We start from the raw sequence: 26,852 nt of genomic DNA on the forward strand, positions 1-26,852 counted from the left end.
GCATACGATTACAAACTTTAGCTCTTACAGCACTTGGCCATTGCTGTCGTCAGAATTTCGTATTAAAATTCATACAAATCTTTTTCCATATAATTGTTTTTTTTTACCATATATGTTGAGATGTCAATGTAGTTGTAACATGCGACTACATTATATATCAGTGATAAATAAAGACTTGGGATTTTTCTTATTTTTAAATTTTTTTTGTCATAGTTTCCTTGGTGATTTTTACACTTCCTGCAATAGTGACTCAATTTTGTTGAAGAATAGGTATTTTTAAGATCAACAAAATAGTCTTTGGTTGCAGAGATTATGTTCTAAGTTGATTATAACTTTTTTCCAACAAGCCATTGTATCAAATTTGGAACTAAATCAATATGAGATAAGAATTGAATTTAGTATAAACAATAGTTATGACCAATACCTCATGTAATTGAACTAATTTTGTAGCTACAATAGCTGGCGAATAATAACCCGCACCCAATTGCTCAATAATCTGAATAGAACTTTGCGTTACAATGCCATATATACAACATTATGGCGTCCAATATTTTGAAAAATTTTAACGCCCACAATGAATTCAAGGTCCATTCGTTTATTACTTTCTAATTCTATTTTACATTTTAATTTTATATTTTTAATATATTTAATATGTATATATTAAACTACCACGAGATCTAAGATCTCCCTAAGGACTTGTTTAGAAACAAGTTTAATAAAAAAAATAGTAAAAAAACTCGATGAGTCTCTCTCAATAATACAGCTACAAGCACTTCATAGATTGACAGAAATACATAACATAAAATCTAGATATAGATTCACCTATCTAGTATTATTAGGTTTATACGTGGTATATTTTTCATATTATATTTTATTATATTAGATTATTTTTTATATAATAGTGTTGATTTCCGAAAACTAAGTTTCGAGGAATGCTCTGTTAACAGCTTTAATTTGTTGTTATGACGTTTTTGCATCGTTATGATGCGATAACACTGCACCCAGATTCCAGATAATATTCTTAATTAATGAATGTTTAGATTTTGTGGGGTTCGGTTGTGGTTATTATTTAAGTAAATTTAATGATTCTGATTTCATTGAACTGAATCTAAGTCGCTTGATAAAAACATAGAATACTATATAATACTAGTAAATGCTAGTTTACTTTGCTATTTATGGTTCTTTTTTCCGTTGTCAGTTCTATCTAGTACCAGATAACTAATCTTGTCACTGTGTTTCTATTTCATTTTCTGACTGTGAGTTGTGACAGGGATGTAAGTAACTTCTATGTTATGTTACCTATATGATAAGTTATTTGACAAAAAACAAATAAAAAAAAATTAATTTTAGTAATATATTTATTGAAAATAAATTATTTAAAATTATTTATTATTGCTATTAAAATTTCAGAGTTATTTCGTTACTGATTACGATCCAACAATTGAAGATTCCTATACAAAACAATGTGTAATTGATGATGTACCTGCCAAATTGGACAGTAAGTAAATTTAAATTGTTCTAAAAAATAATAATAATCGAATTAATATTTACTTTAGTACTAGATACTGCCGGTCAGGAGGAATTCAGTGCTATGCGAGAGCAATATATGCGTTCTGGTGAAGGATTTTTACTTGTTTTCTCATTAAACGATCATTCCAGTTTTGATGAGATACCAAAATTTCAAAGGCAGATTTTGCGGGTTAAAGATCGAGATGAGTTTCCAATGTTGATGGTTGGTAATAAATGTGATTTGGAGCATCAACGTAGAGTTTCACTGGAAGAGGCACAAAATGTAAGCCGAAGTTTACTTATTCCGTACATTGAGTGCAGTGCTAAACTTCGCATTAATGTTGATCAAGCATTTCATGAACTTGTACGAATTGTAAGAAAATTCCAAATAGCAGAACGACCATTTTTGGAGGAAAGCTATAAAAAGAGAAACAAAAAGAAGTGTTGTCTCTTGTAATTGTTAAAATATTTATAGATCTATTGATTTTTTTTTATTTTTTGATTGATGAAACATATGCTGCCAGACACTTAACTAACAAAAATTAACAAAACATCACCCAGTGATAGGTCAATTCGACAACTATTTGAAAAATTAAAGCATAAAGGAAGCAGCTGGAAATACTCTGCCATTAAGGAATTTAATTTCGACTTATGTGGTTATGTTTAAATTTTATCATACGTATAAACAAATTATAAAATATTTTATAAATTATAAATATCTATAGAAATTTAGCCACCGTGGTCATATAGGGATTTATATACTGTTAAGTCTCATATTCAACCGGTGTTTCTACAACCTACGTTTGATACGATAGTAAATCCATAATGCTTGCCGGCAAATATAAAGGTGTTATTCATCTGTCGTGATACCTTAGTGTAAACAAAAGTAAAAAATCGTGCCTATTGGCTTCTAAAAGAACTAGGATGTATAATATAAATTTACTAATTATGAACTAGGAATTTATCCGCAACCACTTTTTGTGTTGAAAAAACATCCCCATTTGATGTTACGATGTCCTCAACATCTAACATAGTAGCTTTTATTCGAAGAGAATAATGTCTTCTGTTTAGTTAAAGTCGGTTAGAAGCACAATTGATAAACCATAATAGCAATGCTCCGTCGCACTGGGAGCCAGTGCCATGTATATCCACTATTCTATTTTATTTTACTAGATATAATGGATTAGTTAGGATAAGATTTCGAATAAGTTTTCAGAAACCTCCTTTTTAAGTAAATCATTGTATACGTCCATGGAGTGCATGTTTACATTGTACGATCATCGTATGTAAGTCTACCAGTATTCACGATTTTTCCGCACTGTCCTGTTGAATTGAGTTCATTTAAGTAATCAACCCAACAGATCTGACATAACGTGATAAGTTACAATAAACTCTTTAACGCTGAGTGCCATTGGAACTCAATTACGCTATAATTTTTCTGAATTTTATTTAATTAACGTGATATGTATGCTACTCATTGTTGAGTTTTTAACTTATCTATTTGAAACAGTGGTCATCCCACACCTTTAGTTAACGTATTGCATATCATAATAACCTGTTGATCAAAATTAGAATTGGTAATAACACTAACATATTGTATTTATAGGCAGGATCGACTTACTTAAACTCTCGGCTACTTTTTTTAAGGAGCACCAGCTGATTTTCAAACCTACCAATATGACTTCTAGGTTTAATTGTACTGTTAAAATCTCTTGTCTATTAACCTACATATTTTTTGAGCTGTGTTACACAATCCAAAAGGTATGATAATGAAGTTTTCTATCAGGGATCACGAAGACCTGTTAGGAATCCTAGATTTGTCTGCTATTTTGATTTGCCAGTAATTATCCTTCAAATAGAAAAACCTCCCAATATTTGCTAACGAGCATACCGGCTTGCTACCGTACCAAACTGACTACGGCGATACACTTGCTGAAAATGGAACTTTTCAATGCATAATTAGGAATACCAACGAAACATTTCGAATATATTTAACACAAATAAAAACAAATTAAATCAAAACTTAATACATATAAAAAAAAATTCTAAAACAAATTTTAAATTTAATTTAACAAAAGACTAACAAAACGCACCGTAATACACCAATTAATGTTAGAGATTTATAAAAATTGCATTATTTTAACAAATTATTTTAATAATCGTATGTGTATTCTCAATGTTTAAATTGCAAATTATTAAACAAATATAAATAATATATTATATATTTTATAGTAATTAAATTACATTAAAAATATGTTATGCCAAAAGAAATTATATATATTTTTTAATTATTTTTATAATGGATATTTGTAATTTTATGTGAGTTACAAATTAAAAAAGAGAAATAAAATAATAAAACAAATCGAGTGCCTGAAGGAGAATTGCATTACATGCACTAATGCACAAAATGATTATAGAACCATACACCAATAATTTGTTGTATTTTTGCTTTACATATTAATTATATATATATATAAATATATTTGTTAATAAATACCGTATACATACATACATACATACATATATATGCAAAATTATAATGATTAATAATTAAAAATAAGAAAAGATTAACAGCTTTGACATATAAATTTTGTCTGTCATTTTAATGATAATAAATAAATCCTAAAATTGATTTGTTTTAATTAATTTTTTTTAATTAAGATATAGTAAATTTTTAAAAGGTTATTATAGTTTATTATAAAATCTATTATTTGTAAAATAAACAAAACCTCTAAATATATTAAGTTTCCATGCAAGTATTACCCAAAAGTAACACGTTGTAATAGACCATTGCTACTTACGTTTGTGTAAAACGCTTAAAAAATCTTAACAATAATATCACCTCACAGAAAAATGTAGTATTATTATCATTAAGTTTGGTTTTTATGCACTGTGAGCTACAGATCTATAGGATCTACTTTACTGAATCTTACTTCTTAAACCGAAATAGGATGTTCATCTAAGCTAGTGCTGCTTTGAAATATCTTTCCTTTTCCCACAAAACCTGCAATTGCCATTAGAGTAGGTTGCCGGTTTTGAAAGGTTGAATTGTCACCTCACAGTTTTTCTGAACTATATAGTTGTACACAATCGTTAAAATGTTTTAGTCTGAACATTACTATAAGCAATTTTGATTGTTATAGCGCTGGTAGATTGTCGTGGTATAGCTATTCTATAATCTACGATTTAGGTATTCTATATATCATTTTTCTGATTGAGTGAGAAGAATTCCTAAGCAACAAAATTAATCTATATCTTCAAGCAGTGAAACTGCTTCTTTTTGAGCAATTTCGTTGCCGGATATTCCACCCTGTCACATAAAATCCGTGTCGCATTGATCTGGCCTGAGTACTACCGATATCAATAACTATACTTTGTCAACTGAGAATGTCAAACTGCGTTTCATTTCTGTTCAGTAATTTTTGGAAATTTATTATGAATCATTGTTAGAATAATGCTTTCAAATTGTAGAAATTTACTTTGAAAAAAATTAATCTGTTCGCAAAGTTCGTCGAAGAATTGTGTTTAGTGATGAAGCTTATTCCTGATTAAATGCGTACGTGAATAAACAAAATTACAGTATATGGAGCGAAGATAATCCTTAAACCGTTAACGAATCACCATTATATTCATTAAAATTGATTGCTTGTTGCGGTTTATATGCTGGCGGCATCATCGGATCTTATTTCTTTCGAAATGGGGAAGGAGCTGCCGTTACGGTGCATGGTGAGTATTTAATTTTTGTTTTCAAAAATTAATTAGTTCAACATCGACGACATTTGCCATATAGCGCGCTTTACAATCGATTTATTGCAAAATAACTTTATTTCATGAAGTGGTCCTGTTAACTGTAACTGGCTCCCTCGTTTGTGCGATTTAACGCTTATCGATAACTTTTTATGGGGCTATGTTGTCATTGGTTTATGCCGACAAACAGCAACTCCTGAAGTATTGGAAACCAATGTTCATGACAGACTGATCGAATGAACCATGTAACTCGTAACCGCATTAGACATATTCGTAGTCGTAAATCATATTCAAATATAAATGTCATGATATTATCTACCAGATTATAATAAAAAAAATTTCATTTCAATAATATTTCTGCCTTATATTATCATTTTAAGTTCTCACACAGTTAAAAAACCATTCAATATATTCCGTTTTTCAACACACTCCATCATCACTTAAGTTTAGATTTCATTTGATAAGAATTGGGAGCTTTTATGGTTGCCTAGTTATCAGTTAGGATAGTTATTCTATGGTTCTGATAGTTACGTTTAGGATTAAAGTTAACGCTGCTATGTATTGTGTAAATACGATATAGTATAAAAAGAAAAAAAAATTAAAACAGTACCATATTAACCATTAAAAAATCATGAATACTGTAGTACTTCTGTTTTCAGTTATCGATTATGAAAATGGACGAAAATTGAACGAAAATTGCGCTGTTCATAATAATCCTTTTTGATAAATGATAGTGTGATTTTTCAATACACAGAAGTTATGAGAAAGATATTCGTTAATTGAAAGCTTATTTACACTGTCACAAACACCACATCACCATAACGAATATTTAGTTCTCATTTTTAGAGTCCACTTTCATCAGAAACAATTTTAAAAGGTGAGTTAGAATTGAACTCACCGCCAACTCCCAACGGGATATTTTAGTAACAGTATTAAATAGAAGGTGTAATCATGTCGATGCTCAAAGGTGAAACCACTAAAACACTTTAAAAAGATTATACCATATATCTTGAATTTATTCTTTCTATTTCAAAGTTTTGGATATGCCGTCGTGGATTTGGAATATTGTGTTGATTTTTAATTGGAGGAAAATGACGTTACAGGTAATTATTCCTGACATTGTAAGAAGCATACACCCCTGCAATAATTATTTTTTTTTTCTAATATTACACGACATATCCTGTTTATTTTTCTTGAAATTGAATTTCGGAATATTAGTTTAAAACTAAAATAACGACAAATTGCCAAAATTCTAGGTTGCCTCAATATAAGTCAAATATGATGTTAGGTAAAGTGTCTAAAACAGGCCTGTCCTGATCAGATGCTATCGCGGGTGAATACAAATCACTGTACAGATTAGAGGACCCCAGAAACAAATACATACGTTTATAGTTGTTTTCAACAAAAATAAAAATACAGTTATAATCTTAAATTTAGTTTTATTAATTTAATAAATTCATTTATTTGGTATACCATAAAAATAAAATAATGTAGTTTTACCAGAACACAAAAAGAAAATTTGTGTATTTTTGGTAGACTAAAAACATGTCGAAAACCCCACAAACATTAGCCGCGGGGCCGTGTTTTGCACAGCCCTGGTCTAAAATATGACTCTATGCTTTAAATTTAGCAGAGTAAATGTGTTAGCTTTAGTACTGTAGTCTAAGAAATGATTTCTCATAGAAATAATTATTTCTCATAGAAATATTTCTAAACACAACTGATGAGATGAGTATTTGACAATATTTGAAATAACTCTATGGACAGCCTAAAATTTAATTAATTAAATTAAATAATTTAGTGTCGTAATAACAGGGTATTAATTTTCTTGTAGAGTAAAGATTTCATAAAAAAGAAAAATTTTAATTACCGAAATTTTATTTTAATTAAGTAAATTTTTTACTGACCATACAGCTGTTTCGAATATTGTCAAATAATCTTTATCTCCTTTGCAATTATTTGAAGATTCAATAGTCCATATATAATTTTTCGACTACAATTGTCAAGAATTGAACTTGCTTAAAGTAGAATTATGGACTCGCGTGTTGCCAGAAAAATGTAGCGCCCATTTAAATTACGTTTTTTAAGTCTAAAATTAATTAAAAATTAAATCTGCTGTTCTCTGCTTTACAAATTTATTTATTTTTTTTGATATTAGGTGGAAAGCATCGAAAGCTACAGTGTGAGACTTGAACCCACTAAAACCACCCCTTAGGTATGAATGAAGAAGATTTCTGCAACATTGAGGAAAGTGTACTCCAATAATCAGGAGAGAGAGATGTGAACATTAAGGCTTAATAGGCAATATTAAAATAATTTCAGCATATTTTAATTAATATTTTGAACATAATTTCAATTAAAATTTTCATTATAATTGCTCTCCTAATATTACGCCTTTGTATTATCCTTGAATACCATTTTCTATTACTTCTTCGTAAATCAGTATTGAAATAGAATATAAATAGAAATTTCTTCCGACCCTTAAATTACATAAAAATTTTATTTAAGCTCTTAAAATAGAATTCAATAAAATTCTTTTCGAATAGTAATTGATTGAGAAGGAAGTAAAGCCTTCTAAGTGCAAATGTAATTAGTACATTAGGAATATATCTGTGGCACTGCTGCAGCGACTTATAAACAGTATAAAAGGATTCGATCGCCAACAGATAGATAGTAAAAACGAAAATGTCTTCAATGCGCAAACTTCTTGTGGCTGTTGCTATCTTTATGCTCTTGGCTTGCGTTAAGAGCCAGGTCGGTTGTGTGATATTTAATATATTAATATTATAATATATAATAATAAAATGGAATAACAATAACAAAAATGAAAATAATTTCAAGTTATTAAAGACTGACTAAATCTTTGCAGCTCACATTCTCTCCCAATTGGGGAAAACGCACTGTGGGTGTTGCTGGAAGTGGTGGTGGTAATGGTGGTGCTAGCTCATTTTTTGAACCGCAATCCGGAAATTGTAAGACATCAAATGAAATGCTTTTGGAAATATTCCGATTTGTTCAAGTTAGTAGAGTGTAACAGTTTTAATTATATTTAATTAATTAATTGAATTTATATATATATATTTAGTCTCAAGCTCAACTATTTTTGGATTGTAAACATGGCGAATAAATATATATCAATATATTTTAATATTATTTATTATTTATTTGTTATGCACATTGAAAATCGATGTTGTCTGGATTAGTTTTAGAGGAATTGTAATAAAAGCTGTTTAATTTATAAATAATATAATAATTAAATAAATATTGTAACTCAATTGCAAATGAAACATTTTGGGTTTTACTTTTTTTCTTTTTATAGGTGGTCCAACTAAAAAGTACCGAAAATTTATTATGACTCAGAAAAATTGAGTATATTTTCAATGTCAATGCTAATTTAAGCAAAAAACAAAAAAAATTGAAATTATTTAATTAAGTTTTGAACTGTTATTATTAAATTAAATAGAATAAATAATGAAATATTAAATTGAAATATACTATTCAAAAAAGATACGAGAGAAAAGTATATTCGGCATTAGCAAAATCTTGCAAGAACGTTATGGTTGGACCATTAACCCTTTATTAGATAAAATTATTTTTAATTTCTTTCATTTTCTTAATCAAGCACCTTAGGATATTATTGGTAAAATACTCTACCTAAGTTTTATTATTATAAGTGGCTAGGGATAGTGGTTAGGGTTTCTCATTTTAAAGTGTATTCATTTTGGTAAGGGATTTCGCGGCCTAAAGTCGTATAGAAGAGTATCAAATTGTTATATTACAAGATACAGGACGTCAAAAGAAACTTTAGACAAAAAATATATTCAGTCATAAAATCTCTTAATCTAAAATATCTTAGAGGAAATAAATGGAAACTTTATTTTTGCAGATCAACAAGGGAAATAAATGAATATATAAGGCAAGTCCTCAAGGTCTCCATTGTCTGCAGAATAAAAATTGTTTTGTGACGTTAAATCGTGTCATTGGTTTATGCAGGCAAGTTAATTATGATTGCAGCTTTGGAAGCACAGACATGGTACGCCATTTGAGAGATACTACCATAGATATTCGAAAAAGTTGTCTAAAGTTCATACTCCTAAGTGAATAGTTCATTTTGGTTAATTGATTAAAATCATTTTTAGTCATTAGTTATTCCGCACGCTAAACCGTTTTAATTCTGTTCTCAACATTAACTGCTAACCGCTTACCTTATCTCAACACTTTTCTTTGTCAAAATATTAGATATTATAATGGTGTCACTAATAAAGTTTGGCAGTGAAAATATTTTTTATGACAGTATAAATATTTTTATTTTTTTTTTTAATAATAGAGTTAAGTATAATCAAAGTTCATTGGCACTCCATGGATACTATTTTTTTTTAATACTGTGTTTATATTTAACATCATTACTATCAATTTTCTAAACGAGATTATAGAATGGAGAACGAGATATTTAATGGACTGGGAGAAGATTACACATAAACATAACCACATAATTATTATATGAGTATTATGCTATAATTCTTATAGTTTTATACTTAGGATTCCTAGAGCTATAACAAGAACAAGAATAAATACACTTGTTGAATCCCGGACTTCATCCGGCTAAGCACATCCCTAGCTTAAAATGACCTGCTAAAAGGATTTATTACACTTCATATAATATCATGACAGTACGATGAAAACGTTTCTTATGCATTATCACTTTAATAAAGAGACAATAGATATATAACAGATCACTGCGTATTGCTCAATGTTTGCTCATTTTTACTAGATCTATATATAATTAAGTTTTTTTTCGCTGGTTTAAAAATTTTAAAATCAAAAAATCTATTATGATTGAATGAGACAAAACAGTTACACATACTTCCATCTTATCTGCTCGTGTTTAGTTGTCAGAAGTCACAGCTTCAAACCGTTTTCGTTAAATGAAGTATAGAGTTTTGAACCAAGGGATATTGCAAAGAGAATGAATAGCCTTAATTTATAACAGTTGACATGAAATTCTCTCTTCAGGAATAGCAAAATATATCTCATAGTTCAAGGTGTTCCATTATCTATTCTATTCTTATAATAATATTTAAAAAAAAGATATTTAATATGATAGAAATTTATTTACTTATATCTAAATATATATTAATAGAGATATTACCGTTAAAATTTTTATAAATCTGTAATAATCACATAATTATGATATGTTTTCCAATTTTCAAGTTCAGTTGGGCTCAAGTACTTCACACCGATTTTTTGAAACACTGATTAAGCTTTTGTTATGTCGTTAAATAAATTTATTTTAAATTGCTGTAATTATTTGTTTAGTTTTACACAATTTGTTTTTATGTTTAATTTTTTTCATTGTTATCAAGTGTTTTTATTTGAAAGGTGAGCAAATAAATTTTTAAACTTTATTCCCGGTTCAGCGGTTTGCTTAAAACAACAAGATCAGTAATATCCAGCGCTCTTATGACAGATATATAAGTAGTTAGTGAGTTTTAACTTGAACGGTTATTAAAGGACATTCATGTAATATGTTTCCTAATAAATTTATAAAAATAAATTTTAAAGATTTAATTCTATTGTGTTTGATTGGATGGTTAAGTGTTATAAAATGTGCGAGTAAGTTCTATAATAATAATAGTTAGAGTTCAAAATATTGGATTTTCAATAACTCTATTAAATAAAAATAATACACGATTTAATTTTTATTTTTTTGAATATTTAATACATCATTAAATTTTTTTTTTATAACATTAATATTATTGTGTGAAGACTTTGGAAATGCTTCACACAACTCTCTGAATAGAAAAAAATATTAATTTATTATTATTATTATTAATATTAATTTATTAATTATATATACGAAATTATCATAAACCTTGAAATGATCTGCAGAATCATAGCTTTTGATTAAACTCAGTAGTATTTCTTTATAAAAAAATAATTAGTCATAAAAAAATAAATAAAAAAAAATAACAAAAATAAATGCCAAAAGTTATTTAAGCATTAGAAGGATATTATATATAATACGTAATTTATCTGATATAACGAAAAATATGTTACACTTAATAAAGACTTAATAAACGGGACAAATGTACCCCTACTAATAACTATAACCAAACCAAAGATACATATATTTAAATAGTTCATTTATTTATAAAAAAAAAGTAATAAATTAATTTTTAAATCTTTTTTCAAATGTTATAGAAAAAATTTTGTCTAAACATTTTAAATAAATTATTTATGTATCAAGCCTTGATAAACTCGGCTGATACACTTAAGCATTCACGACATTCGAAACCAAATATTGTTTTAAGTTATATTAATTACACTGTGCGACTCTTAATATAGATTTCTATATTTCGGTTAATTTAACACAGTTAGACTTAATTCTACAATCTGTTTAGTAGAAAATTTACCGAAAACACAAAATTCGTATCTCAATAATTTAAAATTTTTTTAATCTCATGAAACCTCATTATTTCAACTTTAACCGGTTATTGCCAAAGACCCGGATATCTAGCAACAAAAAGGGTTACAGATTTCAGCTTAGTAGCCTCGAAATAATAGTAAACCGTTGATCGGTTTACTTTACTTTAGTAAAGTACTTTAGAAAATAATTTATTTTTATCAGATAGTGTTATTTATAAGGTTCTAGAGGATACTGATTTGAAAAAACTTAGAATTAGAAGATATACGGAAAGATTCTTCAGAAGTGCTGAGCCATTTTTAGAAAAATATCTATTTTGGCATAAATTAAAAAGAATAACAATCATCAAACTTGTGGATTATTTTGTTGACCAAAAAAAAAAGTAGACGGATTATTCTGAGCTCTTAGAAACAGAAATGTAGTATTTTAGTATTTTCAGGAGTATTCATAAAAGAGCTTATGAAAAGGAAAAAAGGGTTCTAAAAAATCTAAATGTGATAGTTTGCTAGCGTTTATGAAAATAGAAATCTGCTTCCAACAATAAGTAAAACCTGGACGGTTGACAGGTTTCCAGTATTTTTTTGTTTATGGATGAGCACATTTTTAAAAATTCATTCAATTCATGTCTTCTTAATCTAATCAAATACTGAATTGAATTAAGATCTATTATATCAACCTTGCAGTCACCACATATATGAATTAGATTGTAAGTTTGCTTATAAAACTATGATTACTATATCGTCTAATACTAAAACAGGTTGGGTCAATATAGATATTTCTAAACATAGTGTTAAAATTGAGGAACAATTTGTTGTAAACAGTATAGGTAAAGACACATAGATTGTACTTTATTTTATTAATTAAAATTGTTATTCAACAGACCAGAGATGACTACAAAGAGCTGTTTAGTTAGTTATTATTACATTTTGATTAACTAATGCTTTTCATAATACAGTTATTGTTTTTATAAGGGACAAATATACACTGTAATATCTCTTGTACTATCCCAATAGAGCATTTCTTAAGTTAACCTAGACAGATTAAGGCAGTTGATAAACCTAAAAATGTTTTTTAGTTTTAGTTCCCACATCTCATGTGATTCAAAGAAACTCGAATAAAAGTACTATACTTGTTTCCGGGCAATTGCAAGGACCGAACTAAATGAATTGTGAAAGTTGTTTGTGGCTTGAAAATATTTGTTTTTCGAAATTATTTGTATTGCAAGAAATTGAAGATACTGTATATCCCTTGGTATGATGCTTTCTAAACCTGCAAAACTCCATTTCAGCATTTAATGTTTTTAAAACACCGTTATTTTTACAAATAATAAAATAATTTATTGTGTTGATGACCAAATATTTTTAATAATAATTTTGTTTTTTAACGGGTCAATAGTTCAATTGGTCAATAGTTTAATAATAAATTTTTTAAACAATTTTTTGTTTTCAAAAGATTCTATTCTAACCGAAATAGTCAGTTATCGGTATACCAGTCAAAATATCGGTTAGAATAAAATCCTTTAAAAATCAAAAAATTATTTCAAAAAGTTTATTATTTAACCAATTAGCCCGTTAAAAAATAAAATTATTATAAAATAAAAAATAAAAAAAAAATAACTAGAAGTAATAAAAAAAAACAATTGTGAACATTTGGGGTATTTTACAGAAAAATTGGACGCTTTATAATTTTTTGAAAATACCTGGCCATTCAAAAATTTTAAAGGTTCCTGACCAAAGGAAAGGAAATATATATTAAGGCACTTTAAAAAAGACTAATTGCAATTACAAATGTCACCATTTTGATTTAAAGGGCTGGTTTTACAGGTATTTATTAAGTTTGAAGAAAAAGAGAAATAGTGGAACAGACTTACAAAAATACCGAAATAATTGATCCGCTTCGTGTTGAGAAACATCCATTTACATAATCGTATATAGAATATAGAATATTATACTTTGTTTCTGTTTAGCAGTAAATTATAAATTTTTTTATTTTATTTTAAAAGTAAATTGTTGAATACGTTTTAACGTTTGATTACGTTTTAAATAATTATAGAACGGGGACTTATCGATTAAATACATATTTTTGAGTATATAGTATTTGTTTGCAGTAAACTTTTCGATTACAATAAAAAATTTCTAAATCCAATTTTTAATAATTTATAATTAAAAATTGTTTTAATTTTTAATAAATAATAAAATTAAATTCGTTTTTTTAAGGCTTTGTAAAATGGATTTTCCACAATTCTGCAGAAGAATAGTTCCAATCAATCAATCTAAACAATTTTTTTAAGTTGGATTTACATAGTTCATTTTATGTAAAAATGGATTTCCCTGAAATCAATGAAATGTAATGACTTAATACATGCAATATAATTATGAGAACAAACTCACATAATGGATATATGTAGATTCATGAAATAGATCCATGTAAGGTCGTAGTGTCACAATACAGTTTTGTTAATTTTCATGCTTCATTCAATATGCTCTCTTATAATTGAAACAAAGTGTTTTAGAATTGACAGTTTATGTATGTTCCAAATCTAAAATTTTTATTTTAACTTAAAATAATGGAAATAATAATTGGTAATAAACTTGCTGTTACCACAAAAGCTACTGGCCGAGTTATTTTAATTCGTTCAACCAAACATGTTTTGTGTCCTCTCAACAAATTATGAGACACTCAAGCGTGAATTATGTCAGATTGATATAATAACATAAATATACGTAACAGTGGCAAAATTTCTATGATGCATTGGAAAAGAATATTGAAACACAGGTGCGGACTTATGAAGTGACTTTCTTATCACAAAATGATTTTCAGCCACTTTAGTGCCTCAAAAAATTCTTTAATATTTATTTGATGTAATATTATTCAACGTATTATCTATTTATTATTCTATATACTATCTAATATGGTACATAAATATTTTTTATAGTCGGACTATCCAGAGACTAGTATTGCACTAGTCTCAACACAAAAAAAAATGATATTTTGGTATACTCTACTTCGGCAAAACGAAAAATGGTCATTTTTTATGTTATTTCTTAGAGGTTGTACTGTAATTCCACTTTTAATGACATAGCTTTGCTTGTCTTAATTAATGAATTGAGTGAAGTGACCAATTGAGCAACTTCATGTTATTAGTTCTTGTAATCCAGTGCCAGCTCATTGGCTTAAGATGTATTTTAAGATATATCATTCATTCATTCAAGTTAATATATATATTACAGAGCCAAGGAAAGCCCATACAATGGTTATATATTTTATATATATATATTTTTAATAAATTAGTTAAGTAGCTCAGTTATATTCGCAAGATCAAACGAATTTATGTGTAATACTTATGTGTACTGATTATAAACTTCAATAAAGTACTGCTTTGTTATTGATATAATATTAAAAAACTGAAACTATCTTTAGGGAACAAAAATTAAACAAATAAATAAAAAAGGACTTTCTATACACTTTAACATGTACTTATTCTTAATTTTTTAAGCATTATATTTTTAAGCAATTATATTTTAGATATAAAATTCAGTACACATTTATTTACTGGATTATTTTTATTGTACTCGATGAGGCTTACACTTTGTCGTTAGTTATTTTGACTTCATGATATAATCAAATAATTTTATTCATCTATTAATTTGATTTATCGAATATATCAAATTGTGTCTATTATATACTCTAATTCGATAAGCAAAAAAACTGAAACAATTTTTTCTACATATACCCTCTAAAGCAAGAACGACTGCTCTAAGGTGCGGAGGTGTGCGGCGCACACCGTAACATAATTTGCAAATTGTCAAATAATATATATAAATTTATTAAATATCTTTACATCAAGAATTAATATTGTTTATTACATTTTCATATATATATTTTTAAAGATTAAAGTTTTAGCAAAAACAATTAAATATAATTGTCTATGAAAACTCATTTAATTTGCTTCTCTTAGCTACCAAAATCGTTAGTTGTGCTCATAAGTTTGCACCTCACATCGCAAAACATTTCTATCGTATTTCGTCCTTCCCCTTTAAGCAATTGCATTCATAAATTTCTGTCATAAGTGTGCGCAAAAGTAGAATGAACAAAATAATGTGCTTAAAATATGAGAAATAGAGATTGAGAATTATATGAGAGTATTTTCTGTTCTATTCGAATATCAACTACATGTATAACAATTCAACATGTTGACTTGCCGAAGCGGTTAGATGTGCGGCTAAAGTTTGCAGCTCACATCACCCTACATTTCTTTCAAATTTCGTCTCTCCCCTTTTAGCAGTTGATCCAGCGAATAATAACCGCTTTGTGTGCGGAGTAGCTAGCCGCACATTTATACATTGTCGATTGTGTTGGATCACTGCGTAAACATGTATGGTTCTAAGCACAAACTTTTTTGTTTGTTGGTTTGATGTTATAAGATATATGTGAAAAGTTGTATTTATTCCATATTGGTATAATATTAAACTTATATATAAATTATTTATTGAATTTGTTTAATATGTTATTTTGTTAATGAATTATTAAATGTTATATTGTGAATATATTGTTGCGTAATGTAATATAGCTATTATTAAGAAAACATCTCATATATTTTAATTTATCATTTTTAATTTAAGTATATATGTACAGAAAAAATTTTAGAACGGCCGCACACCCTTCCAGATAGGGCACGCGTCGTCACTGCTCTAAAGACATCTATATATCAACAAAGATATCAAAGATAGGCGAATTAATTAATCTAAATAATCAAATATATATATGTGTGCCCATTAAATGTCACTCTTCTGAGCTGCGTTCCAAACATTCGAATACACCTAATACATATATCCTTTTTTTGTAAATAGTATGAAACGTAGAACATCTTAAATATTTTATTAAATATTATATATAAAATTTATTCAAATATCTTGTTATTTAATGACGTGTTATTCAGTTCTTTTTCGAAACTATTTCCTGGGCCTCTTCAATAATAAACTAATCCACTACGTTTAAGTGCAAAGTCGATAATTGAATTTAATAAAAGCAGCGTTCATGGCTTTTAAACAAATACAATATCAACTAAAGCGATAATTATAAAATTATTATTATTATGTGTATGTGATTTACAATTGTGGAAAGTACTAGAACCTAAAAGTAACGGCAACAGTTTATTGCATTTCGTCAGTACGCGTAGAAAGATATATTTTTCGCATACAAAAATTTGAAATTAAATATATTTTTGGCATGAAAGTTATAATTTATTTAAATTTTATTATATGTGTTATGTTTAATAAGTATGATTTTTGACGATTTTTGTCTGAAACTATATTTCTGGCCATTTTTATCATATCTCGCAACTTTAAAAGGATTTTGTCCATTATATCCTCCTGGATATTTTCCAATTATTACATTACCACCGGGAACTATTTTAACACCATCAACTATACCGACATTTCAACCAACGCCGCCAACGTTACCACCAACATTTACACCACCTACGTTACCTCCGACGATTACACCAACTCTTACTCCGCCAACATTGCCACCAACACTGCCACCAACTACATTACCACCATGTCCACTTATGCCATTGGTTTGTTTAGCAGGTGGACAAAGACCGATTCCATATTGTCCATGTATAGATCCTAGACAAAATGGCATGTTAATGGCACAAGCATCACAGGTTGTAGCTGCGGACATGATGATATTTACTTCCTTGGATGGTAACACCGGTCGTCGTAAGCGTCGAAAACGTAGAATTGCAAAAATAAAAAAATTTTAAAATTTAAGTGCAAATTAAGTCGATAAACTATTTTTAATAATTAAATAAAATTTTTGTGCCAAGTTTAAAAAAATAATTTAAAATTATAAATCAAAATGTCTATATTATTAAATATTTGGTACATTACATTTTTATTAGTTGCAAACATGTTGAACTCTTCAGCACAAGGTATAGTAATAAATTATTATAAGAAGTTGCCAATGAGTATAATAATTTGGCTTTTCTTTTTTATAATTTTTTTATTTTCTATAATATATACTTTCAGCCCAAAATTGTGTTGATTCTCGTAAACGTGCTGGAAGATGCATAACTCTATCGGGATGTCCTAATTTAATCGAAGAATTTTATGATGAAGCACGCACAATGCCATATGGTATGGATTTTCAAACATTTGTGAGTGAATTGATTTGTGGTTTTGATGGTGTGAACTTCTTGGTAACTTATTTTATATGATCTGATAAATTTAATATATATTAAATATTATTATATTAGATTTGTTGCGTTAATAGGCGTCCTTCTAGAAGTCAAATAACTGTTAGACCATTTACAATCGCAACTACCTATAGACCACCCACTAATAATCAAGCAGCGAATGGCATGTTTCAATTTGCATCACTTGGTGTTTTGAATGGAGGATCTAGTACAAATAATTCTCCACCACCAGTGGTACAATATCCAAATAGCCCCAATACTCAACTAACAGTTGCACCACCAGTTGTATTTCAGCCAACGATGTCATATCCACAAACAATTCCAGCAACAAATCCTTCTATCTTTCAACCAGTGCCAAATACACCTACTAACAGACCAAACATACAATTACCGAATCAATCAACAACACCAATTACAGGCTGTGGTATTAGTCGTGGTACTACTAACCGTGTAGTTGGTGGAGTTGAAGCTAGACGAGGCAAGTTAAAAATATTTGTTATAATAGTAAATAATTTTTTAATTATTATTTTAAAATTTATTAAAGTAATTATTTATTTTCATTTCTGTCTTAGGTACTTATCCTTGGGTAGCAGCTTTGGGTTATCGAGATGAATTTGATCCGAACGCTTTAAAGTTTCTTTGTGGGGGCAGTTTGATATCCAGTACTTACGTTATAACTTCTGCACATTGCATCAATCCAACTTTAGCACTTGTACGTTTGGGTGCGCATGATCTTACAAATCCAGCTGAAGCGAATGCAATGGACTTTCGAGTAAAACGTACAATCGTTAATGAAAATTTTGATTTAAAATCTATAGCGAATGATATTGCGTTGATTGAACTTAGTACTCCAGCACCAAATACAAGTAAATAGATTTAAAATTTTTAAATATTTTTGTGAACTAATTTTATTAAGATAATTTTATATATTACAGATTTTATTGGCCCTATTTGTTTGCCAGAGAGCAGTAATTTCCTCACGCAAGATTTTGTAGGAATGAATCCTTTTATTGCTGGTTGGGGTTCAATCAAATATCAAGGCGCCACGTCAAATGTCTTGCGCGATGCACAAGTACCAATTGTAAATAGACAAATTTGTGAACAATCCTATAAAACTGTTTTCAATTTCATCAATTTTAGCGATAGGGTAAGATAAATCTAATTAATTTACTATTAATAATTATGTGATATATAATATTAACAAAATTATATAATTTAGTAATTTAATTAAAAACTATATGTAATAGGGAAGTTCATAAATAATTAATACTATAAGTATTTATACTATATATATATTTGAGGTTCTGTCCCATAACAGAAGAATTGTAGAACAGGTGTTTATGTAATATATCTGTTAATATATTATGATTTTGCACTAATGTCCTGCCACTATCTCATCATATTAGTATATCTCATCATATAGCCTAATAAACGTATTCTAATAAAGTTGTTTTGCAACGGTGAAACTTTACAAACCGATAGAACTGAATACTCAAGGGGGCTGATAAAAGAATTATCTTAGTACACTATTATTTTAGAATAAGCTTCATTCTTAAACTGATCTTTAAAAATATCATTAAATACCCATGTCGCTAAAAGTAAGAGATGCATACTACTGTACATATATACATATAGATATATACATATATACAGAGCTATTAAAAGTTAATCTACTCGAATTTGGAATTTCGATATGTTCTAAGTTGTAGACACATTGTATAGATATAAATATAAAGACTACCTTGTGACTGCAAATAAAGTTAGAAATAGGGTTAGCTAGTGGGCATTTTTATATATTCAATTCACATTTTAATATATGTAGTATTTGAAAGTTTTATTTTGATTTTGTACCAAACTATACTATCTCAAAAACTAACAAATAAGACTATCGAAAAAAATTTATTCTGGTCAAAATTCTTAAACAATTGGGTCAGGCTTAGATATAAATTCATAATACGAGTATGAACCGAGTACAAAAGTTACAGAAACAATCAATATTGCTAGAAAAAAATTGGAAAAACAACAAATGTGGCAAAAAGCGATTAGTAACTTAAGATAATACAAAAATCTGGCTCACATTGTAGAATGAATTTATCTTGTAGGAAGCATGAAGCATATAGGTATGATGTAGGTGTTTAAAGCAAGGTTCAATTGTATTTAAATAGTCATATAAATATAAAATGCTCCATCTACAATGTAAATGTATTAGAAGCTACCCAATATGTTTTAACTTATGTCATATCTTTAAACGAGTATGGTTTATGTATTTTACTTACTATATGTATTTAATCTTAGTATAAATATTTCTATAGTAGAGTAGTGTATAAATAATAATACAATAAATATTAAAAAATTTTTTTGCTATAATATTATTTTACATATTACACTGTTTCCAGTTAATTTGTGCTGGCAATTCAAATGTTGATGCTTGCCAGGGTGATTCTGGTGGCCCTCTTATGATGCCACAGGTAGACCTAAAATATATATAATATGTATAAATATATATACTATATAATTTTATATATTTTTTTAAAATATTTTCAGATGGACACCATAGGTGTTTATAAATATTATTTACTTGGTATAGTTTCTTATGGCTATGAATGTGCTAGGCCTGGCTTTCCTGGTGTTTACACTCGAGTTGCTTCTTATATTCCTTGGATAAAGAGTCGTACGAATTAATTTTATAGTTTTTGCGTTTAATTAATTATTATACAATTAAAATGCGTTTCTGTGTTCGCTAACAAGTTTATTCCCATAAACAACTCGTTTTAATTATAAAATAAATTATATATGTATATGAATAATATTTGTAAATGAACAATTTTAGTCTTATCTCTTATTTATTCAAAAATTTTACAATTTTACAGTGCAATATTATTATAAAATTATTTGATTTCTAATATTAAATAAATGTAGATTTTATATGTGATAACAAAATTTATTGTATTTAGTTTTTATTTGTTTTTAAATTATTTTATGTAATTAGAAAAGTAAAAATTACTTTTAATTACTGATAACAGAAGTTAAAGACATAATTTTTCTAAATTCTTGGTTTCTATATATAGGTATATAAAAATGTTGGAGAAGAGCATATGATCTAAGGATTTTGGAAAAATTGTATGATTTCTAAGGAAACTTCTGATAAGTTTTTAGAATGTAATTTTTGCAGGAAAGTATAATCAAAATAATAAATGGTTTTTTCTAAGAAAAATATGTTAAATTCTCAAAAAAAAAAGAAAGAAAACATATGATTTTGAACCAAGTTTATATATAGTAAAGCATGTTGAATGGATATAAGATTTAACCTACATTCAGCTTTTGGGATATTGAGGATTGAAAGTTGTTTTGCATAGACCTTTATTTAGAAACAATTTTTGTTTTTTAGTCGAACGAATCAATTCTAGAATTTAAGGATTGCATTAATGAAATACTCTGGTATAAAAGGTGCAAGTGAAAAAGAACTCAAGTTCTTGAAATAATTGTAAGTTGCAACAATTCATAATAAGTTAGATATTTTTTATATAGAATAAAATTACATAATATACATAATATAATGGTTTTTATATCAAACAATATTTACAGTATGTATTTGGTTTTTGAAACTGAACGTTAATCGAAAATTGGAAGAAACCTAATTGCCTGAACAAAACCCAGAGCTGAACCAAAAAATTGTTTTAGAAGGATTTAGTTTGGTTAAGAACTGAAATTATTTATGCTATAAACTATATCGATTGTTTAACCAAGTCGAGAGAACGGAAAATACTGCGGAAAAGCTGAAGTAGTTGAAGAAAGAAGATTTAAAGATCGCATGCAATAACTCCATTAAATATACGAGATTAGGGAACGTATGCAAGCAACAGAGTTGCTTGAAGAGAAGTACTGCTTCAAACCGAAACCCAATAATAGTTAGAAAATGAAACTTAAAAAAATAGCTACTTAAGTAAACTATTCCTTTTTAAAGAATGAATGAAATAGTTTTGTAATGACAAAAAAAAAATTTTATAGAAAACAAAAATATTCGGAACTGCACTAAAAACTGGAACTGAACCGATATATTTATCTTTATTGAACCAGAAAGAATAATTTCCAATTCGAATTCTATGATATAAATTAAGCAACTAAAATAAATCATATATTATTTCATTAATTAAATAATAACTATATTACTGGAAATTTCTTCAATATGCAATTAGGAACGTATCCGTATAGTCGTATTTAAAATGACATACTTTTCGAATGCGGTAGTCTGATGTGTTAAACGAAAATAATGCCTCCTCTTATTAAACTGCGATCAAACTATTACCTGTTGATTATTATTTATTTAATCGGATAATTTTTTTATATCAAGTATATATCAAGTCTTTTAGATGCAGGAAATAGAGAGAACAACAATTCGTTATAAATTTCGACTTAGATAAGTACCCAATACTATTCAACTTAAACTCACAATTTTGTAATAAGTCAGAACTACTGGTACTGTAGCAGTTCGTATCAGAAGACTATTTTGTATGAGTTCAGGATGGATGGCAGACCAAAAGATAGACTGATATAGATAGATACATAGATTTACGAGTATAGAGAGATAATCAACATCACTTAACATATTGTTATATTTTATTATTTAGAACATTTACAATACATGTGGATATAATATATATGGATACCTGTGACAAACATTTTAGCAAACTCAATATACCATCTCTTCGAATAGTTTAAAGGGTTTTAAAATATGAATTACAAATTAAATCAATAAATATTATTATTATTATTATTGGAGATGTATTTATTTTTTTGATATTATACAATAAAATTTTTATTACTTTAATTTACAAATATTTTCTAGTTAAATAGCAATGCGGGTTTTTCTTATTGAATGTGATTTTTATTCTCACTGAGATACATTAAAAAACTATTATTCTTTACAAAGAATGTAATAAATGCACATAAATAATATTTTTGTTTCGTTATTAGTAATGACGTATATTGTATTCCGTTTGGTGATGCTGTTTTACACTATACGTACATAAGTCTAATTAATAGTTATTATTGAATCTATTTAATAGTACAGTGGGTTTTATTTGATTAGTGAAATTCAAAAATGTTTAATAAAGACAGTAAGATTGTAATAAAAGTATTATATTAATAAAATAAATATTAATTAATTAATAAATTATTACAACTATTAATAAAATAAGAAAATTTATAATAATAATTTATTAATTATTAACATAAATAATTAATATTGAGTTATAAGGTTAAAAAGATTAGAGATGAGAAGTGATAATAAGCAGATTAGAACAAAATAGATATCATGGTAGAAATCATAGTATATGACAAGACTTTCAAATTAAATATAAGCATCTATATATCGGAAGGCGATGATTTAGCAAATTTAAATGATTCAGTTGCATTTATGCATATTTAATTTAAAATACCAGTTGTTATTATGGTTAACTTAAAATGGTTAATTCTGGTTAATTAGTTGACATTTTCTGTAAATATATTAATCTACAAATAATTTTAACGATAATTAGCCTGGTTAAAATTTATATATATGTTATTAAATTGGTTTTCCATCAGAAACTTATAGAATAGATAACACATAATTAATTTAATAGTAAAAAAAATTTGATATTAATGGTCAGCTAAAAATTTATTCATTTCATTAAAAACTTGCTTTTCCCACTATTATCCCCTTTTCTATACAAAATAGATTTTTTGTTATGTCACATAAAATTGATTATAAACAGTGTTTTCCATTTCTAAAAAATATTTTTAAAGTCTTTATTAACAATTAAGCTGTCTAATTTATTTATTTAGTTTCTAAAGAAAATTATTTTTTACTAACTATATAATCTTACAGTTGTTTTAGTCATATTATGGAATATTGACATATCTCTTAAATGTCAACTCAGAGAGTATTAGGCTTTGATGCAGAATTATTTAATATGTTTATATACGGAAACTACCGATAGTCATATTGCAACCGGAACAAGTTTTTTAAAACATTAAACAGAGATGCAAATCTCAGATGCTGCATGTTAGAAATTTAATCAATGAGTAAGGGGTGCTAGTTAAGTTTTAGCTCTCTATCTAAACGGTTCTTGATGGAGTAGAGATAATTTTTTTTAATTGAAATATTAATTATATAAAAAGTTAATAAATAAATGATTGCAATGAAATTATTAAATCTAATATTGTGTGTGATTTTTGTATTTACAAAACGATTTGTTACAAGTCAAGGTAAACGTCATATCGAATTTTGTATATATTAACTATTTGATTAGTGACACATCTGAAGTGCATATATAAATGAACTTGTATTTTTTTTATAAATCGAAACTATAAATATAATTTTTCTATTACATATCTATTATATAACTACAATAATTTATTTTGAAGTGCATTTAAATGGCTGTTACACACCGTCGGGAGATATTGGCATATGTACATCACTTAAGTTATGCCCACAAGTAGTAAATCTTTTCACTAGAATGCCACAAAATACTGCCACACAATATTCCAAAGCATTGCAGCGCAGTTGTGGTAATCGCATCTCTTTCGATAATTACCCAATTGTAAGAGAATAATAGATTTTTATTGATTGATATAATCAATTTTGTATTTTGTAGGTTTGTTGTACAGAAATACATGCAGGTATACCTAATAATAATAATAACAACCCAAGACAAAACCCAGATAGAGATACATTTACTCTACCCTCGTCTACAACTGAAAAAATAGATGAGGCAAAAATATTGAGTCACACAACGCCACGAAGTGAAGGATCTGATAATGTTTGTCAAGGACCAACAGGAGATATTGGATTTTGTATATGTAAGTACCATTATACATTTATATTATAAATTACATTTAAGAAAATGGTGTTATTCTTTTTTAGCTATACATAATTGTACAAACTTATTGGATCGCATTAGAGCCACTCCAAATGATGAAAATTTGAAATCTGAACTAAGATCATCGAATACAATTTGCGGTTCAAAAGACATGAATGTTTGCTGCCCTGTAACTAATAGTAAATCGAGAGCAGTAAATACCGGTGAGACGCCGCGACGTTTGCCAACTGAAGATGAGGGTTGTGGTTTTGTACGTCAAGCAACTGGTAAAATCGTTGGAGGTAGAGAAAGCGAAATTGGTGATTGGCCTTGGATAGCGTTAATTGGTTATAATGCTTATAGTTTGAATCCGTTTCGTTGTGGTGGAAGTTTAGTTACCGCAAAACATGTCATAACAGCAGCGCATTGTATTACTCGAGATCTGTAAGTCAAAGAAAAAAATAGTAAAACTCTTCACAATAACGACAGTTATTAATTCAATAGCAAATGTTAGGGATCTATAATAATTTGCTTAAGTTTCATTGATATAATTTATAAAAACTAAAATATGTGCTAATTGCTGAAAGAATCATTTGTTTATACCATAAAGTCATAAACAAATATTTTTTTAATTTTTCTTCTTATTGGTGAAAAGCATCGAAAGCCATCGTTTAAAATTTGAACTCACTAAAACCATCTATACGATGTAAATATGTAAATTTGTAAATAGCTACAAAGCTTTCAGGGCATCAGTGTTTATAGCACTGTGTGTCTCGTATTTTTAAAAATTGTTTACAAATAGACATAGTTGTTATTTAGTTATAATAACCCATTACCGCCTTTGTTGTGTACCCGCCTTCTCCCGTCTCGTACAAGTTCGGTTAGTGATTCCTCAACTTGATCACTCCAATTACTGTTTTAAATACCTTTTTCGCTGGAGCATACTTCATCCATTTTCATGACATGACAGTCAGCGAAGCCGCTGAATATTAATTCGTTGAATTATATAAATGTCGTGGTAATCCTCGTATAACTCATGGTTCATTCTTATGTGGTAGTTGTCGTCAACTCATAGAGGACCAAATATCTTACGAAGAACTTTTTTCTCGAATACTATCTCAATACTGCTTTATCATTCAGTGATAACGTCTATGCTTTTGCGCCATACTGAAGCACAGTAAGGATGAGGGACCTATAGTTTGTCTTTTAGTTAAGGATAAGGGACCATAAATTTCGTTTGTCGAGAGAGAGCTCTTCACCCCAATTGCCTACTGAACCCATAGTAGCACCTATTAGCAATGGTAATTCTTCGTTGATTTCCAGACTGACATCATTGTTGTTTATTACGGCAATGTCAAGATAGATGAAATGCTTGACATATCCGGAAGTATAGTCGCCAGCCACAAGCTCGGCGTTCGAGCGGTGCACATTTGTATCAGTAGCCGATATATATTTCGGTTTGCCCTCATTCACCGCTAATCACATTCTTACAGATTTCGATAGCAACAAAGGCAGCTGTAATATCATTACAAATAAATATACCAGATAGATATATAACTGTGTTTTCTCATTTTCATTCCAATTAAAAAAGTTTAATATTATTACTGTAATTGACCAGCAATGCAAATAATATAGGTTTCTTAAATTAACAAATTTAAATTAATTATGCTACACTTATATAAAGTCTGTCAGCTTCTGAGAAATAATATTCCATTCATAGAGGTGTAATTAGTTTCTACATAGGTTGTCTAGTTATTTCTGCTGTGTGCTAACATATTGATTTTAACTCGTTAAATGATCTGTCAGTTTCGTTTTAAATAATCGTGCTAACAGTTATCTATTAACAAAAATCTCTTAGGGATAAAAGAACATTAATACTATATGTATAATATATTTTAACCATTTTTTAGATCATTTGTACGCTTAGGTGAGCATGATTTGAGTACACAATCCGAGACAAAGCATTTGGATGTAGATGTCGATAAGGTAAAAATTAGTATATTGTGGAATATGATTATATAATTTATATACGAATATTTTATTTAATACAAAAAATTATTTAGTTTATTTTTATATAAAATCATAAATTTGAAACGAGTTAACTATTTTAATGGCTTTTTCAATAGGTAGTCGG

General features: G+C 27.8%; 4 protein-coding genes across 4 annotated transcripts in view; all 4 read left to right on the plus strand.

The window, feature by feature from the left end:
- Nucleotides 1-1,392: 1,392 nt before the first annotated feature.
- LOC119668705 (ras-like protein 2) lies at nt 1,393-2,425 on the plus strand (the record flags this gene model as incomplete). Its single annotated transcript, XM_038078304.1, has 2 exons — nt 1,393-1,498; nt 1,557-2,425. Coding segments are annotated over 2 exons (516 nt in total), but the record flags the coding sequence as incomplete, so codon positions are not given.
- A 5,494-nt stretch (nt 2,426-7,919) lies between these two features.
- On the plus strand, nt 7,920-8,455 carry LOC119674672 (adipokinetic hormone). Its single transcript, XM_038085857.1, has 3 exons — nt 7,920-8,010; nt 8,126-8,275; nt 8,342-8,455. The coding sequence occupies exons 1-3, from the start codon at nt 7,942-7,944 to the stop codon at nt 8,381-8,383; spliced, it is 261 nt and encodes an 86-aa protein (XP_037941785.1). The 5' UTR covers nt 7,920-7,941; the 3' UTR covers nt 8,384-8,455.
- Nucleotides 8,456-16,935: 8,480 nt separating this feature from the next.
- LOC119681467 (serine protease filzig) lies at nt 16,936-20,632 on the plus strand. Its single transcript, XM_038094674.1, has 8 exons — nt 16,936-17,426; nt 17,586-17,595; nt 17,713-17,882; nt 17,940-18,357; nt 18,452-18,745; nt 18,815-19,026; nt 20,276-20,347; nt 20,424-20,632. Exons 1-8 carry the CDS (start codon nt 16,962-16,964, stop codon nt 20,559-20,561), a joined length of 1,779 nt encoding a protein of 592 aa, XP_037950602.1. The 5' UTR covers nt 16,936-16,961; the 3' UTR covers nt 20,562-20,632.
- A 3,375-nt stretch (nt 20,633-24,007) lies between these two features.
- LOC119681478 (phenoloxidase-activating enzyme-like) overlaps nt 24,008-26,852 on the plus strand; it is a 6,239-nt gene continuing 3,394 nt past the window's right edge. Inside the window, exons 1-5 of the mRNA XM_038094687.1 lie at nt 24,008-24,125; nt 24,285-24,460; nt 24,515-24,719; nt 24,784-25,162; nt 26,629-26,714. Coding sequence (XP_037950615.1) covers nt 24,050-24,125; nt 24,285-24,460; nt 24,515-24,719; nt 24,784-25,162; nt 26,629-26,714 — 922 coding nt within the window. The 5' untranslated portion in view covers nt 24,008-24,049. The remainder of the gene's footprint in view (nt 24,126-24,284; nt 24,461-24,514; nt 24,720-24,783; nt 25,163-26,628; nt 26,715-26,852) is intronic.

This window comes from Teleopsis dalmanni, chromosome 1 (assembly GCF_002237135.1).
Source record: "Teleopsis dalmanni isolate 2A chromosome 1, ASM223713v2, whole genome shotgun sequence".
In the NCBI taxonomy this organism is placed as follows: Eukaryota; Metazoa; Arthropoda; class Insecta; order Diptera; family Diopsidae; genus Teleopsis; species Teleopsis dalmanni.

Bases quoted from the DNA above. Each gene is read 5' to 3' on its own strand.
- LOC119681467 (XM_038094674.1), top strand. From the start codon at position 16,962: ATGATTTTTGACGATTTTTGTCTGAAACTATATTTCTGGCCATTTTTA. The intron at 17,883-17,939 runs GTAACTTATTTT...TTATTATATTAG, and splicing joins TTGATGGTGTGAACTTCTTG to ATTTGTTGCGTTAATAGGCG. The intron at 19,027-20,275 runs GTAAGATAAATC...CACTGTTTCCAG, and splicing joins TCATCAATTTTAGCGATAGG to TTAATTTGTGCTGGCAATTC.
- LOC119674672 (XM_038085857.1), top strand. From the start codon at position 7,942: ATGTCTTCAATGCGCAAACTTCTTGTGGCTGTTGCTATCTTTATGCTC. The intron at 8,011-8,125 runs GTCGGTTGTGTG...AAATCTTTGCAG, and splicing joins TGGCTTGCGTTAAGAGCCAG to CTCACATTCTCTCCCAATTG. The intron at 8,276-8,341 runs GTTAGTAGAGTG...ATATATATTTAG, and splicing joins AAATATTCCGATTTGTTCAA to TCTCAAGCTCAACTATTTTT.